Here is an 18,385-nt window from a genome sequence, read left to right as displayed (position 1 = left end):
GAATTTAGTGTTCAAAGTAGCAGACTCGACCAATTTTATTGCAGCTTCCTGCTTTGTCTTTATTACAATTTCATCGAGTTTCTTTTCTTTAGCGTAACACATGAGAGAGCAAATATCAGGACAGTTGATGCTTAATTTCTCAGCTCTGAATATCATATTCATAGTCTTCTTTTAATATACTGAATATCCAGGGTGCATCTGCAGCAACCTTTTTATGGTTGGAAGCTATATAAGTCATCAGCTCACCCAAAGTCAGCAGGTGAGTCACAATTTCTCTTCATTTTTCTCTATCACAATGTACTGTGTGGAGTATTTTACAGCAGACAATGGAGCAGTGGATTAGGGAATACATTAGAGCTAATGGAGCTCCCGACATTACCTATCTTAAGGCTGCTCTAACAACCACCCCTCCTGATCGGCTATTTCAGCTTATAAGAACAATCAGAGGCAGTAAGTCGTATACAGCTCTGCTATTGGCTATCTACCGAGACCACCCTGAAGTAGCTCATCTGTTACTCAGTCCATTGAGAGGAATAGCAGATGAGTTGCTGTTTGAGAAGACTAAGGATGGACATACAGCTCTGCACAGGGCTGTGGAGAAGGGAGATAGAGAGTTAGTAGAGCTGTTGCTTCATACTGTGTCCTCTGGTAAGAAGTATAAGCTGCTAGCTGAGAAGGACGAACTGGGTTGGACAGCTCTAACAGTGGCTGTGGGTAGAGGATATACAGAGATAGTAGAGACTCTACTGATCAGCCTGTCAGGCAGGCAACGAGTCTCCCTGCTCAGCATACAGGATAGCAGCCTAAACACAGCACTGCACAAGGCAGCCTACATGGGACACACAACAGTTCTACAGTCTATGCTGACCTCCATCCCTCCTGATAAAGTCTCTGTTCTCGTCAATAGAATGAACATGAACAGTAGAACTCCTCTGGAGGATGCAGAGTCTGAGGGAAAGAAAGAGTCAGTAGAGCTGCTTAAGAGCTGGCAGCAGCCAGTATTAGCAGGTAGTATTATTATACAGTGTGATACCAGCTACTCACTTGTACTACTCTATTGCATAACTCTTCAAGTTGCCCCCCAACGTATCTTTATAAACATGCGCTGGGGATTTCCATCTACATTTTTCTTGCATAGAGACTGCAGTGGGCTGAAAAAGCAGTTCAGCTCTGGCTCTGTGTTAAATGCTGTCAGTTCAGCCTCTTCTCTTCAGCCAACACTCTTGCTAATCACTCATCACCTCTGCTCTCTCTTGGATAATAATAGTCTGAGTATTTTAATTCCTTATTCAAAACTGATAGGATTAAAGGGATGTTAGCAGCTCAACACCTTGTGGCAGCTATTAGTCAGCACTTAGCTGAACTCTCCTGATTCATGAATTTTCTTACTACTCACTACAGTTTTAAATAGAAACATGAGCTGTTTCCTAGAAATATAGTAGTATATTTTTCCTATAGAACAACTTTTGCCTTTGCTAAAGATAGAATCACAATGTTTGAGAAAGCACAAAAATGATGTAGTTTTATTTAAAATTTTCAACAGTTTAAATGCAGGTTTTCAGTATATTATTACTCAGTGAAGTTGTACACCTGGTTGTAGGCTCAGAGAAGATAAGTACAATATATTGTAGGAACTTATCGAACATTTACTCCTAGTCAGCCCCTTATTTCCTGGGACGGCTGGCCTGCTGAGCCGCCCCAACTTTTTAGGAACTTTCTGTGGTTAAGTAGAGCCAAACTCAGATAACGCACCCTCAAATAACTGTAAGATTTCATCTCAAATACAAGGTTAACTCGCACGGAGTTGTTTGGTTCGTTCCCTCGCAATGATAAATTGCTTTAGATAACTCGACCTCAACATCATTTATTCGAAAAGTTATTTGCCCGACGGCAATTAAGACGGTTTTTATCGCTGTAGGATATCACTTTTTTTTCAAGCCATAGAGACAAACATCAATTTTTGGTAGTTCTTAGGCGCCATTATTATCATCATCAGTGGCAAAATATTCTTACTAAAAATTCTCACATTAAACAGTTTAAATGCAGATTCTCAGTCTATTGTTTCTCACTGAGGCTGCATATCTGGTTATAGCCTTAAACAAGATAAGTATATCATTCAGTCGGAACTATTAGAATATGTACTCCTAGCAGCAACACTATTTGATTTACCTTCATTAGTAACTTTTACCATAGACTCTTAGCAGTAGACTGACTCTAAGGCTATATTTTAACATTTTTTAACATTTGACAGATTCTAAGGCTACGTTGTGAGAAAATCTACAACAGCTGTAATTAATAGTATGAGTACCATAAAAGCCCTGTGCAGTAAACTGTAATGACCTTCTACTGAATTACTCCTGAATGTGGCAAGGCAGTCACTTAGTGCTGGTGGTACTGTGTGCCTACACAGCTGAAAGTTGAAAGTTCGTTTCCTGATGAAAGCAATCTTTTTTTCAGATGCATCATCACAATCACTGTGTTAATTTTGTTACATTAATTTTTCTGTTCTTCGACTCTGTTCCCAACATGGAATGAGGTGGAAGACTCCCTATTCTTAAGATGGTCTGTTGATTGAATTAAAGTATTTATTTTTACTTTTTGGTGCTTATTGAAGTTTTATTTTGTACCTATTTGTAGCACATGCTGCTGCCACTGACAAGAAAATTGCTGCTCTTGAGAAAGCAGACAGACACAAAACAAAAGGTGAGCATAGAATAAGATTAGTTTTATTTTGTAGCTGATGCTGCCGCTGATAAAACAATTCATCAACTTGTAATATCAGAATATGAGCCCTGATTATATTGTTGTTCTAGAATTGACCAAACTAAAGGAGGAGCTAGCAGAGTCGCAGTTGCAGATTTTAGCCCTGCGGGATGTGGGTAATCGCAAGATGTCAGGTGAGTTTTTAACTTAAGTAGAACTGGACTTCTGGTCATTAATTATGGATGCCATCTTTACACCTCCTTTGTATGTAGTACCTGATATGTATGCACTATCACTAGCGTTCAGTCTAGTTCCTGCCCAGACATGTGCAGCTAGTGCTCTATAAATAGCTTAGGATGAGTCATCCCCTATATTTTGTCTTACCTACCAGCTGGTCAGCTGACTTGTTCTGTGTTGAGGTGGCTAGTGATAACTGTGGTTCAGTTGCTAATAAAGCTGTCTAATTGTAATGTTACATTTGCTTATTGCTTATTATTGTAAGATGTAACAGTACCAGTACATGAGCCTTGATTATATTGGTGTTTTAGAATTGGCCAATCAGGAGCATTGGTTCATCAATGCTTTTGGCAGGTCATCAATTAATTATATTAGTTAATGTTCAATTGAGCAAATCAATCAAAATTGGTAGCGATGAACAGGTGAACCACAGGCTAAATTGCATTGCCTGGCTCAACAGATTAGACTACAGTTTTGGCTTTTCCAAACCATCTTTTAAAAACCTAGCCTTAGTCTGATGGTTTACACTTGGTACTTGTGAGATTGTACAGAGCTAATAGATAGAGAAGAAATCTATTAATGATTTTATTAGACTCTGATAAGCGTCTGTTTTTAGACATGGCTGCCATCATGGAGAGACTTAACAGACTAGATATTTATCTGCGTACTCCCACTGATACAGACGAGACAGGAGACCAACTTCACGATCCTCAGGGCTGATTCCTTCCTCTTTGTTTAATTGAAATCACTTATAGTTCTTTTTTAAGATTTATAATTAAATACAATTTTATATTTATACTTGATTCATTTTCTCCTCTCTACTCAACTAGAAGTGATTTTTATGAACCCACATGTTCATTATTGAACTGCACTCATGCTATATAATACCACCTGCATAGCTTGGCAAAATTCCAAGTCTTATAGACTGGGATCATAGACCTATTAACTATACTAGACTGGGCAATGCGAAGCCACGTTGTCCTACATAAATAGCCACATTCTTCGCGACATAACGTCAACGCTTTGTTCACTTGCAGCTGGTCAGGCAGGCGAGTCATCATTGTTTACATTGAAATAATGACAGAGGACAGCTTTGTTGCTACGTGTAATTTGACATAACTACTAAAGTACACAATATATCGGTTTAAAATTTTAGATGCAAAGCTTATACACTATGCATTTCCTACCCTGGCAATTTGTAAACATAAAGTTGAATATTTCATATGTAAGGTGCGCGTAAAAATGTATATTGATCTATTCAAAAAGTATTGCAAAATTATCAATGTTGCCTTATGCTATGGGTTAACATGTCAGATAGCTAGGTGTACAAACTGATTTCAAATGCATACACACTGGTAAATGGCACACTGATCGCAGTCTGCCATGAACATAAATGTTGGGTCTTAGGTGTTATGCAAACAGCATCAGAAAAATTGTAGAAAACAAATTACAAATGGTGCAATTTTCTAGACATATTGTGACAGGCTACACATGACTAAGGACGACCAGTCGGCTGAGCTTTGATCTAAGATTACTCCTGTTAGCTGCTACCTTTGTAGCCTCATGGTAAATTCTAATTCTGACATATCTGGATGTGATAGTTTTAAATAACGCTGCGCTGTGACTTGAGCATGGAAATTCCTGATGCAAATTGCTTGGTAAAACCAATAAAAGAGTCTTTGTGACTACCAGCTTGTGTATGTCTGCAGTGATTCCTTGTAAATCGACACACTGCCATATGATCTGTTCTGAGCCTGGACATATCTTTGTGATGACAGGATGAGGTGTAAACAGACCACCTCTATTTTTACACTGATTAGTATCGCGTCATCCCTGGTGCGTAAATCTGGACAGGAGGCTATAAAGCTGGTGCAGTCATTGCAGTTGAGTTTTAAGTTCCGTATCACATAGCCTGCTAAATAAATATCATATGCTAATATTATTATAAAAAGTTATACACTATAAAAGTTATAACTATTAACTATATGTTACGTATGTGTAGGTGTTTTTCTTCTGATGGAAAGGTGTGGAAACAGAGTTAACTGTCTTTTGCTGGAGTATTAGAACAACCAAATGCACAGCAAAATTTTTTACTCCCCTTGTCCTGCAAAATAATCAGTAAATAATTGCATTCTTATGCAACCATCATAAAGTAAAAATATTTTCGTTAGGTCTAGCTACACTTCTAAATATAGCACAGCCATCACCATACTCATTTACTAGCCTATGTCCACCTGTCATGGTTATGAAATGCTTCATGAAATGGGCAACACTTTGTCTACTCCGGGGTTGACACCTCTTTGTGCGAAGCAACTTTTCAAATATTAGTGCCAGCAAGGAACTCTAAGAAATTTTTTTAGAAAAAACGATTATTTGTATGCATATCTCAGAAAAATCCGCAAGATTTCTTGCTCTTCATATCTAGGTACCTCTCACAACCACACTTGAAAACAATTGGAGTAAAATTTACTTTCGAATCATTTCCAGTGCTGGTAGTTGCTCCACTCTCAATGGCTTCCTACTTAAAACTGGAATGGACTGGGCAAAGTGAACAAAGCAACAAAGTGAACATAAACCTATTTTCTGATGCTGTTTGCATAACACCTAAGACCCAACATTTATATTCATGGCAGACTGCAATCAGTTTACCATTTACCAGTGTGTATGCATTTGAAATCTGTTTGTACACCTAGCTATCTGACATGTTAGCCCATAGCATAGGGCACCATTGATAATTTTGCAATACTTTTTGAATAGATCAATATACATTTTTACTCGCACTTTACATATGAAATATTCAACTTTATGTTTACAAATTTGCAGGGTAGGGAATGCATAGTGTATAAGCTTTGCATCTAAAATTTTAAACCAATATCTTATGTACTTTAGTAGTTATGTCAAATTACATGTAGCAACAAAGCTGTCTCTGCCATTCTTTCAATATAAACAATGATGACTCGCTTGCCTGGCCCCGCCTGGCCAGCTGCGAGTGAACAAAGCGTTGACGTTATGTCGTGAAGAATGTGGCTATTTAAGTAGGACACAATGCTGAGCCGTGATGCCTTGGATTGCCCAGTCTAGTATAATTAATAGGTCTATGACTGGAATAGATTAACAGATGACATCCCTACTCAATGTGGACCCTTCAATGCTTTAGAGCTGTTCTCACTGCTGCAGTTGGCCACATTTCTAATATTAAATATGAACAGTTCCTTAACATTGATAAGGAAGTGGCTAACAGGAACAGCAACCATTGGCTAATGATAAGGTAGACCATCTATGTTGCAGTAAAATTCATCTCCAAAGATAGTGGACATTATTGAAGAAACAAGTTGCACCAAATGATCTCTTTTCAAGCCACGTGTTTGGCTTTGATGTGAACGTATTACAAAAAGTACCTTTTTGAAACAGAACAAAATGTCCAAAATGCACCAAAAAATAGCACACTTGTCGCCTGCGGATACTGTAGGGCCAATACTAAGGCTGATGACAGATAGCCATAGTATCCATGTCTGATTGATGACAGACAGCCTTAGTATTCATGTCCTAGCTATGACAGAGCCCAAGTTTTTTGTCTGAATTATGGTAGGTAGCTTTAGTATTTGTTTGATTTATAACAGATAGCCTTAGGATTCTTGGCTGATTTATGACAGATAACTTCATGATTCATGTGTGATCTGTAACAGATAGCCTTACTATTCGTATCTGCAATCAACATATAATTCTTCAACAATAGATGCAATTGCTGAGAGGAGACAATTCTGATGTCATAATTTCCAATATAAAATACATAATTTTAATTTTTTTTTAAGTTACAGCAATTGTGTTATTTTGTTAAATTTATTACTATGTAAATAAGATTTATTTTTGTTGTGAAGGTTATTGACATCCATAAACACGCTGTTGAAATGACTAGAAAACTTTTGCAGTAGTATAAGCTCTTGTTTACAGCAAGTAATCGGGATATATTATAACCAACAGGTTTACATACACACTCTATGGAAGTTGATTCTTTGAAGAAGGAATTGTTAGTTAAAAGAATATAATTCCTTGAACAGATTGGGACCAACCAGAAAAACCAACAAGTTCACAGATGGTGGACATTTCACCTTCCAGTAGAGTTGCCGCAAACACTAGGAGTAATATTAATTCTGGAGATCTTCAGAACTACATTAAACAATTTTAAGATATTTTAGATATTTGTGGTGTCTATAAAATAGCTTTATATGACACTATAGTGCTGAATCACTATGATGACAGAAATAAAGTCAATGTTTTATTGAAGCTCACATATTGAAATGTCAACCCAATTAACTGGAGTGCTTTATTATGGGAGTTGAAAACAGAGTTTGTCACTAAAGGGTATGTCAATAAGTGATAAACATGTAAAAGGTATAAAGGTTAAAGTGTGTCACTGAGTGTCTCATGGCAAAAGTAAACATTCATAATTGGCTTGTATACGTGGGAGCTTGAATACCATGTGAGTTGTTTCAAGAGTTTTGTAGTAACAGCATATCGGGTGTGGGTAACTTTGATAATTTTTTTTATAAATTGTATACATAAGGAGCTTAAAGGTCAGAAGGTGGTCGTTTACAATGTGATAAATGTCTGACACACTGAATATAGCAGTGTTATCATAGATGTGACGCCAGTCAGACTCTCACATGACTAAGTACCTGTTAGGTTACAAAGTTTATCCTGCCAGCTAAAGAATTCAGATTAATAGCTCAGTATGTATGGCTGACTTGTGATGCAGAGAATCAGTTTATGCTGTTAGAGCTGTGATACCTTTGCAGTCTAAAATGCAAAAATGGGTACCAGCATTCTCTATTGTATTGATTTAGAATTGATCAATAAAACATAAATCAATCATTGATTCAAAAGTCAAATTAATACTCAAATATGAACGCACATAGTACCTTTTTTTACAAAATGCGCAGGTGTCTCCACAGTTATCACATGACATGTCAAAAGCTAAAAGGATTCACTACTGATGTCATAATAATGTATTGAATGGTAGTTAAGATATCTTGTAGAGAAGTGGTTTGTAATTGTGCAGCTGACAAGTTTATGAAGACTATGAAGATTAACTCTTTAACAATAGAAGTAATAAATGTGAAGAGATAAATCTAAAAGGAGAGAATGTATTGTTATAAAAGCTATGAGTCATGTTAATATAAGTTCTCAGAGCCTTACTGGTGAATATTATTGTGTAAGTCATCAATATTTTTGATAAGCATTTGATGTGTAAGTTTGTTTACAATGATGACAACTTACCAGGACTCTTGACATTAATTTACTGTTTCAATGGTTTTCAAATAGTAATAATATTCTCTTCATAAATTGAACCATAAAAGTTGAGCTATTTATTCTACCGATTCAAAGTAGCCCCTGCTACCTACTTGACAAGGAAGAGGTACTAAAATAAATCCTTGAGATAACATATATTTTTCCCATTGGCTCATGGCAACAGCCGGCATGGTGAGCAGATCACTGATAAGCTAATCATTGATATAAATTGTATACATTAGAGCTAAATGCTAGGGGGTGTGCTGTTTGAGTTGGTGATTAAATATCTGTCACAATGCTTAGTATTAATTTTACCAGAGAGATGACAACTACCAGACTCTCACATGACTAGGAACCTGTGTAGTTACAAAATTTACCGTGTTGGATAAACCAATTATTTTTAGTTATCTGAAAATACTCACAGAGCTCTACAGAGATCTTTTGAGAGTAATAGGCAGTAAACAGAAATAAATCTAGAGATAGATAAAACGTGGTGGAAAATCAGAGAAAATCAAGAGTTGGTTAAAAAAAATAGAGACATTGGAAGCATAAAAGGAATTCGAATATTCATAGAGTGTAAGAATATTTCTATTGATAGTTTTATTGCTCAGTCAATTGAAATATAAAATGTATAAAGTGTAGCTAATAAAAGGTAGAGGTAATACATGTGTATTACTATGAATCACTCGCATACTAAAACCAAAAAATGTGTTTTATATGTATGATCATTAGATGTTTTAATGTACATATACATTAAAACATCTTGTGCTACAAGGTGACAGCTCATAGAACAGTGTATTAAGGGCCATTATAGAGTTACTGACTATTTATATGGATCACATGAAAAACTAGGAAGTTGAGGTTTTCTCTTATAGTCGTAAAATATGATAACCTTTGCTTAGGTTACAGGTAATATTTATGCCAGTTGAAAAATCCCAATAGACTACATGAGAAACCAATGTAAAAATATATTATTGACTATTAGTCAGCTCTTTATATTTGAAAATTTCACTAAGAAGCTAGCTCAGTCATATAGAAGCTGTTTTATGTAGAAGTCGAAAGGTCATTCAACTTTTGCATTCATGTTATTTTCTACTACAAACTGTGCATAAAACATTATTAGACAGTTGATATGGAAGTTATTTATATACCATTACTGATGTTTGTTTGTTTTATACCGAGTTTAGTTCACTGTAGACTAGTTGATTTCTTTATCAAATTTATTGGAGGTGAAAGAGACCATATTTTGGTTTATGCAACTTGGATATGGTATAATCATACTCTTTTGGTCTACTGGACACTATGTAGTACTCAGAGGTTATCTCTTGTTGTGCAATGAATGAGCTGACCAAGCATTGCTCACTAGGTACCGAGGTTCAAAGTTGAAAAGCGTGGACAATTTATTTGGAGTTGTCTATTAAAACAAAAAGTGCCAACAACTCCAAAGATCAAAATGTGTGTCAAACTTAGTACAGTAGACGCTCATCTAATGTAAATTCCGAATAGCGTAAAAAATGTATGTAAAGTTTTTGCTTCGTACAACGTAAAAAAACTACTACTGTATGTAAAAAATCCATATAACCGATATAATATATAATCGATTTAAATGTTAGTTTCTTTCGCTGCACTTAAGAAAGAAAAGATGTCGTGCACTTATCGGGATATCTATTATATGTGTATAACTTTTGCGACATTCTAGTTTGTTGTAATAGATCATTAAATGTGTTGACAAAAAGGCGAATAACATAGCTGCGCAATTGTTCATAAACACAAAGGTGATCGGTTGGTGCAGGTGCTTTAGCTTTGGTCTACCGGACCTAATGTCACGAGTTGGAATATCGTCGAAAACCATGTTTATCCTAACTTTGACCCCTGGATAGTAGTAAATGAACAAACAGGTAGAACTGCTTTTTATAGTAAAAAGTAACCTTATTGTAGACGTGCAAAATATTTGTTATTAGCTTTTCTTTGCAGAATAGACTTTGTCGTTTAGAAAAACAAGCAAATCATTGTTAGTGAACGTCAGAAATGTGCAGTCCCTATCAACTTGTTGTAAATTTACCGCAATCATGGTCTATAAAACCAGCGGGATTGATCATTGAAAGTTGTTGATGGTAAGCAATAGTTCTGCAGTTACAGAACAGCCTAGAAATTAAAAGAGTTAGGTAAAGTTTTACCATTTTGCATGGCTAAAAGGGTGAGTTTTGAAAGATCTTGGAACAGATTAGGCAATTTACATGCATCTTACTGTCCTTATGACGTAAATCTCTTACAGCACAAATGTTGCAGCATGATCCTCACACTGGCACACTGTAAGTTTTATAATAGATTTCCATCTGACACAAAGTACTGCTGTTTCTACAAAGTATCCTTTTAATTCATAGTAGAACTGTGGCTCCCTCTAAATTAACCACTACTCCTAGTACAACTATAGTAATTAAGTCAGACCAACTCATTAATTCCTTATCCATTGTACTACAGCAACTTCAGCAAGTACTAATAGTACTATAGCTGTTATTATTGACTCAACTGGTTGCAGCGATTTATTGCTATTTTTAAGAGTGTCGGTATAGATATATTTCCTGGCAAAGCTAGTGTAAAAACTTATAACAGATCAGCAGAAAGTTAATTGGCTAAAAAAGAAGCACCAGTAGACAAAATTCTACATACAAGAAGATGGCATGTATGCTAGCACAAAATTTGCAAAAAAAATATAAATAATTTGGTGACATAGCTTTCTATTTGGTTATTAATTTGGTTTATGATAGTCAAGGTTTGACTCAGCTCGTGAGGAACACTTTCTGGGGCGCAGTCGAAGTCTTCTCTTGATGACAACAAAATAGAACAAACCGGCAATTACAATAGCGGATGTGATATACAATAAATAGCACATAGACATCTCTGCACGACCTATGGCTGTTTTGGTATCCCAATCTCGCAGTGAGTCCACGCCTGGCAAGTGTTTCCACTCCGGAGCCTGAGAGAGGAGTTTAGGAAAGTTGAAGGGTCTAACATCTGCATAGAGTGAATGTAGAAAATCATAAACCTGGAAGAAACAAAACAATCAAATAAATATTAGCTGATACAGGTAACTGTTGACTGGGTGTACATAACTAACAGATAGTCACTGTACTCACCAACTACACTCATAATAAATGGCCTTGACAATTCATTACCACTGCAGATAATCCTATAAGGTAAAGGTTCCTGGAATAGATTGTTTTGTTTTAGAAAGGTCTACTGTATATTAACTTTAACCATCGCACCTGATACTTGCACCTGCTATAGGATAATACACAACCTGCTTCGAGGGTCATATTGCCGGAGACTAAACTGGCACTACCAGCTTTAAACTGGGGTGTATTTGGGCATTCTGTTAGAATGAAGTAAAATACCCATCAAAGTCTGACTAGACTTCCCAGAAAGTGTGCTATGGCTGCACTCGAAAACACGAAAAGATAGAGTTAGTCTTAAGCTAGTCGCAGCAGCAGACCAAAGATGACTGTATGTGTTGACCTGTTTTTTCTTGCTCGATTACATCTCTGTACTGCCAAGATAGGGATTCTAGTAGAGCAAAAACTGGTGTTTCTTTAAACCTTATACATGCAGATATATGGAAATGATTCGAATCAATACTAATCATACCAACTCAACCATCGTCCGGCTAGAACAGGGTTCTAGCTCTGGCGCCATCACTCAGTGAAATATCGGCTAGGAAGGAAACAAAGGAGTAACAAGACCATCTTGATAATTGCAGAAGAGTTCTTTGTAGTGATAGCTCAAATCAATCATAATGAAAAATTGCACTGGTGGCAACAACACTTTAGATCTACCAGATTAATATCACTGCACTCTGCGAGACCCGTTTAACGCTGTCAAAAACAGAACTTTAGATTTACCAGATTATTATCGCAGCACTCTGTGAGACATGTCTAACGTTGTCAACAACAGACCTTCAAATGCACCAGATTGATATAGCAGCACTCTGTCAGACCTGTCAAACGCTGTCAACAACATAACTTCAAATACACTACATGTAAATTAATATCACATCACCCTGTGAGACCCATCTAACGCCATCAACAACAGAACTTCAGATAAACCAGATTATTATTGCAGCATTCTGTGTGAGACCTGTCTAAAAGTATGGCCACACGTAACGAATTATTCACCAAATCTGACCAAACTCACGAAATTCACAGAGTTCACAGAATTATTAGGCCGAATATAACAGAATTATTTGAGCTGTGCATGCACATCGAGTTCATCGACGAAACGCTTTAAATTAGCTAAACAAGTTATTAGTGAGCAGGATTTTAGCAGCTTTTGCAATTAGTATAGTCTAAGAAATGTATTACACACACAATAAAAGTACCCGTGCAATTCAGCATATGTAGTACATACGATACATCTGCTTAGATTGCGCTATTGTTGGTTTTTATCGTTCGTGCACTATGGTTACAGATCGTTTCTTTTTAATAATAACAATTTCCTTTTAGGCAGCAAAAGTTCCGTGGTAAAAGCATTGTCATCTTGAGCGCAATCAAGTCAGTTCCATCATATTTACTATGGCAAAGTGCCGTAATATTTTTCTTGTGTGTCACCATATGTGCTTCGAACTACGTAAATTTTAAGAGATGTTAGAATCATGCTCGCTAACCAACAATAGTGCAACCTAAGCAGTTTGATAAGTTTAAGCGGTTGAATTGCACTCATACTTTTATTGTGTGTCGCGATATCTGTCTTGGACTATACTAATTGCAAAAGCTGCTAGAATCATGCTCGCTAACAACTTGTCTAACGAATTAAAAACGTTTTGTCAAAGAATTTTGAGTGCATGAACAGCTCAGATAATTCTGTGATATTCGACTAGATAAGTCTGTGAATTCTGTTAACTTCGAGGATTCTGTCACATTGAACGAATCATTTGTTACGCATGGTTGTACCTTAACGCTGTCAACAAAAGAATTTCAGATATGCCACATTAATATTGCAGCACTCTGTGAGACCCGTCTAACGCTATCAAGGAGTTTAGTGAGCAGCGGCAACAAACTTTATTAGAGCTGCAGAGAAGTGCATAAGCAAAAAAAGGCTGGAGTTGGCTTTACTACCAGAAATGACATAGCCTAGGAAATAGAGCATGACCCAATCACAGTGATTGACAGGATAATGACTCTGCACATGCCATTACAGAGAAATATGTACTTGTCTATCATAAGCGTCTGTATTTCCACTATGAAAATTTTTGATAAAAACCAAGAAAACTTTTGCAACCTGTTGAAATGCGTGTTAAAAATAAAAATCAACCCAGCAAAGATGAGTTGCTCATTGCAGGTGATATTAATGCGAGAGTTAGATTTGATCACCATAGATGGCAGAGTTATTGGATATCAAGGTCTAGAAAAAGATAACACTAACGGTGAACTTCGACTTGCTTAGATAGAAACATGCATGCTTCGTGCTATGTTAGAGAGCTCAATGTTTTGATACTTTAAACCTTACTGTTTCTCCATTCCACATTTCTTTGGGATTCCTGCATAAAGGACACAACTCTTTAGAAGGAAACTGAATTTTAGGATACTCGGGATCCTCACTGGTCTTTCCAGCCAACCTCTTATTTGCCTGAAAGTATAATAAAATGTAGATGATTAGACACTTTGTGTTGATACACAAAGGGATCAAAGCAAAACCAAAAATGCTATCAACCAAAAGGTAAAAAGATCAGGAAATGATTAGATTTGCCGTGAATAAAGGTTTTGAGTCAAGGTCACAAAGCTGGCCACAATGAGTAAACTAAGTTTTGATAACGAGCAATAACGAATTCTCATATATACTATCATTTTATCTCTGTTATTATAGACGTGATTAGCAACAGTTGATATAACAGAACTAACTATTGCTATAGAGTATGCAGTTAAGTAATAGTTGAACCTTTACTTATGATTACATTAACATGTTTTGATATCAGCAGTTTGCAAAAGTAAATGCAGTAATCTCTTGCTATTTCCCGTCACATATTTCACATCCTCAGAACATCGCAGACTCATTAATAGCAACAGTTCTATCAAACGTGACAAGGAGGGAGGCAAAAGTCAACATGAAATCAGTAATCGGAATCAAATGTTTATGATATTTTAAAGTGAAATACCTTAACAAATAATCATATTGAATTATTGTTACTATATATACCACATGATTCACATAATAAAGAACTATAGGAGGCTTATATAAATTAGTTAAATTAAAAGTGCAGCTATGTATTATATAAACTTACTGTTGCTAATGTAAATTAATACAAGTACTAAATTCCTCGCTCTTCCTTAAATACTCAACATAAACTCAATGAATCAATTTCTAGTACAAATATGATGTTTGAACCAAACGATCCCTGATATGTAAGATAGAAAGAAGTAAATCTCACCTTGTTATGAGCATAGATTTGCCGCTATGGGAGATATAGTAAATGAGCAGCAAAACGCTCACAACGCATTTGACCGTACGGTAGAAAACTATGAACAGATGATATGAACATTAACGCAGAAAGTATCGCAGTTAACTGACTGAGAAGCAGAAATGAGAGGAGAGAGCCCGTTTCCCATCACACCAAAATCACGAGATAAGTTATTCTGGGCACACGCTCGAAAGAGAGAGCTATGAAGTGCGTAAGTGCAATAAGAATGACTGGGTGAAGTTTGGCCTCAGCTTTACAGGTGTAAGTGAAGACGATTTTGACGCATTTTTAATGCATTTTGAAACTTGTTGCTTATTAACCCTTTAGCGACCGCAAGGTTACAATGGAAAAACCACTATCGTACCAGCCAATAACTGGCGCGATTTGAGCTTTCGACATGACCGCATAGAAACTGCAGTAACTTACATCAAAATTGTGGCAGTTACATAAATTGACATGCATAGGAAAGCTGAGAATTTTATCTACAAGCTGATGCTTCTTTTATGTAGATAGCTTGCAAATATTTACCAACAGAAGTCTCAATTTGCTGAAGCAATGAATTTTTTATTTTTGTACGTCATTTTTAATTGTATTTTTTAAATTGATAAAGGCAATTGACAAGGTTGTCTGAATAATTCTTGCATAGATTCATATCTTCACAACAATTTGCAAAAAAAACTGGACGTCAAAGAGCATTGAAAGTGTAGATATGAGCTCCGTTACAATGCAGGAGCGCCTTTCCAAATTTTCACCGCGTGACCCTAACGACCTGCGACAATCGAGGCTTGACATGGCCGACTAAAATTGGCTATAACTCGCATGCAAATTAGCATGGAGCTATAAATGAATATGCATTTGAAAGCTTAGAAATTTCTCAACGGACAACCATTTATTCCCTGCAAATCGGCTGTGCACACTTTAGTCAAAATTCTGATTTAACAAAGTTGTCACCTCTCTATCATGAAATATCGATTACAAATATATTTTTATAAGCAATATCTCTGCCAAAACTGGTTTATGATAAACATATGCACGGTGTCATATGTTTACAAAAGTTTGCAAAAATATTGGGTTATTCAAGCGCATCAAAAGTTGAGTTAGGTGCTTCTGTGCATTGCGGGAGCAGACCTTCGAAATGCTCATATCACCATGGCGATAAGCAGTGCAACTGTTACCCGACATGGCTTCTCAAACTCTGCTATAACTTTCACGCGAATTGGCATAAGACTGCAAATATATATGCATCTGAAAGCTGAGACATTTTACTTCAAGCAGCTTGTCGAGACTGCAACTTGAGATGAATATATTCACAGATATGATTTTTTACTGGCAGATTTATGTGCATTTCTTGAAATTATAGATTCAAGTAACAATTTTGCATATAAACTCATTGCACAGATTCAGGTGTGATGCAGCTAAGATCAATGTGTGCTGCAGCAAGGATTAACTGGTTGTGCACAAGAATTGAGTGGTGAGCCTGTATTCACACATTTTGTGAAGCAGCAAAAGACAGGAAGCAACATTTATTATGAGCAGTTACAGCAAATGATGGAGAAATCATTCTGCTAGATGGCAAAGCAATATGAGAACTGAACTCTTTTGATAAGGTGGGTGATAGGGGCAATGGGCATCAAATACAACATATCAATACACAACAAATACAATAGATAATGACATTTCAGCGAACGTATGTACAAAAGCTAACAATACAAAGCGAGGAAGCATTTGCAGAAACTAAATAAAATTTGTAAATAAATTTATTTTGCATGGTCGGGATCAAAATATGACTCGCATAGAGATATTCCACAAGAGAATCTGCTGCCGGTACCTTCAGCTTTACTTGCTCATCACCCATGTATACAGACAACTTGTGCACATAGCCAGAGACAGCATCGGAGAGCAAATAACTTTGATCCATATCTGTTAGATAGAATACACTGTCTGAAGTTGAGCCGTCCTTTCCATGCCAGCAAGCTTTCATCTATAGTTAGAAATTTATCAGGCAGCAAAACAGAATATAACCAGTCGCATATCATGGGAAAAACATTTTTCAACTTGAACAATTTATTGCCAGCAGGGTCTTCAAAATTGTCAGTAAAAGGTAAACTTGCTTCTATTTTTCTTTCTACTTTCAATTTTATTAAAAATCCGCGTAGATGATGAAGGATTGTGAAACAGTAAGACAACAGAGTATGTTTTTTGAGAATACCTATATGCAAAACTAAACCAATAACTCGTCACATATATTTATCATCAACAGGCTCCGAAGCATCGCGATGTTTTTGAAAGCCATATTTATTCGTTTCGTTAAATATTACATTTATCATGGCCAATGTTATAAAAAGCTTCAAATAATAAAAAATACTTACCTGTTTAAGTATTCGAACTTATCTCCTGCCATGCTGTCATCAAAATGCAATTATTTTGGTTTTAAATCAGCTCCTCTTTGATGTCCGTCATTATTCCCTGTTTCAACGCCGGCCTTTTCAATCCCACTTTCGCAATCCAATTCAACCTGGCGATCTTCTTTTTCACTTTCATCGTCTTCCCCACATTCTTTTGACTTGAAATCATCTTCACTTCCGAACCAGTCGATATCATCCACTAAACAAATTTTTTAGCCGAGCTCAAATAATCACAAACGTCCATGTTGATCAGCTTTCCATAAAGAAAGATCAAATCTTTACAACGTGTTCTTTTTGCACATGCACATAAAATTTATTATTTTTAGCCTCAAAACAGTAGTAAAAAACTTACTGAAATTGCTCAAATTTTTAATTTTAATTTTTAGCGTTGTTTTTAAAATAAATACAACGTTTTAAAAAAGGTCTATCGAAAACGGCAAAAATGTCGGGTTTGTCGGTTTTGGTACGCTGAGACATTGCTCGTAAACCGACAAAGGTCGGTCTTGGTACGCAAAGGGTTAAACAAAGTTCCAAAATCTTCTTTTGTGTTAATACAACAACTTTACCTCAAAGATTCGGCAGCAGCCTATCTAAGAGAGATTATTAGATCTGAAGCTAGCTCAGTGAGCTATGAAAAAGTGAAAAAACTCATGAGAGAAAAATTGCATGCTGTAAAGGGAGAGGAACAGATAGCGATGGAAGGCTCCGCAGTGAGACAGGGGAGTACTGAAACTGTTCGAAAGTATTACGAACTTTTTAGAAAAATTGTGGCCTGCGGAAGTGCGAGGGAAGATAGCCTGCATATCCTATTGCATTTCAGAACAGGCCTACGCCAGGAAATAAAAGAAAAGATTATGGGAGTTTCATCACAAAATCTCTCAGATAGTTCCCGCTCTGCTATGGGAGTAGAAACTGCACTCCTTGCAGATAAAGATATTTCTGATGTACATGTAAGTGTGAATTTTCAAAATGCCAGACTTCACCCAAGTCAAAACAGAAGATTTTAAAAACCAGTAAGAAAATGCTTTATATGCTTGTCCGAGAAGCATTTGGCTAGTTTTTGTGATAAGCGGGCGGCTAGCGGAAAAATTCAGCCTAATCTAGCTAATAAAGGTAGGACTTCAGCTTACCAACAGCCTGCATATAGACCTAACTATAGCAGTGGCAGAAATGAAGGTCAGCGTAGAGTGACCAATGGGCAAAATGAGATGCCATGCTGGTTTAGGGACTGGAGGATTATCAGCCACCAGTAGCATATTATGCTTCAGCTGAAGTGCCTACAGCCTCTACTGAAAAGCAG

The 18,385-nt window shown here is 36.5% G+C and overlaps 1 protein-coding gene across 1 annotated transcript in view; it reads left to right on the top strand.

Annotated features, from left to right (window-relative positions):
• The first annotated feature begins 326 nt into the window (after positions 1 to 326).
• Positions 327 to 18,385, top strand: part of LOC137398356 (26S proteasome non-ATPase regulatory subunit 10-like) — a 502,349-nt gene continuing 484,290 nt past the window's right edge. Inside the window, exon 1 of the mRNA XM_068084463.1 lies at positions 327 to 1,008. Coding sequence (XP_067940564.1) covers positions 327 to 1,008 — 682 coding nt within the window. The remainder of the gene's footprint in view (positions 1,009 to 18,385) is intronic.

This window comes from Watersipora subatra, chromosome 6, assembly GCF_963576615.1.
Source record: "Watersipora subatra chromosome 6, tzWatSuba1.1, whole genome shotgun sequence".
NCBI classification, from domain to species: domain Eukaryota; kingdom Metazoa; phylum Bryozoa; class Gymnolaemata; order Cheilostomatida; family Watersiporidae; genus Watersipora; species Watersipora subatra.
This window is presented reverse-complemented; position numbering and strand designations above follow the sequence as displayed.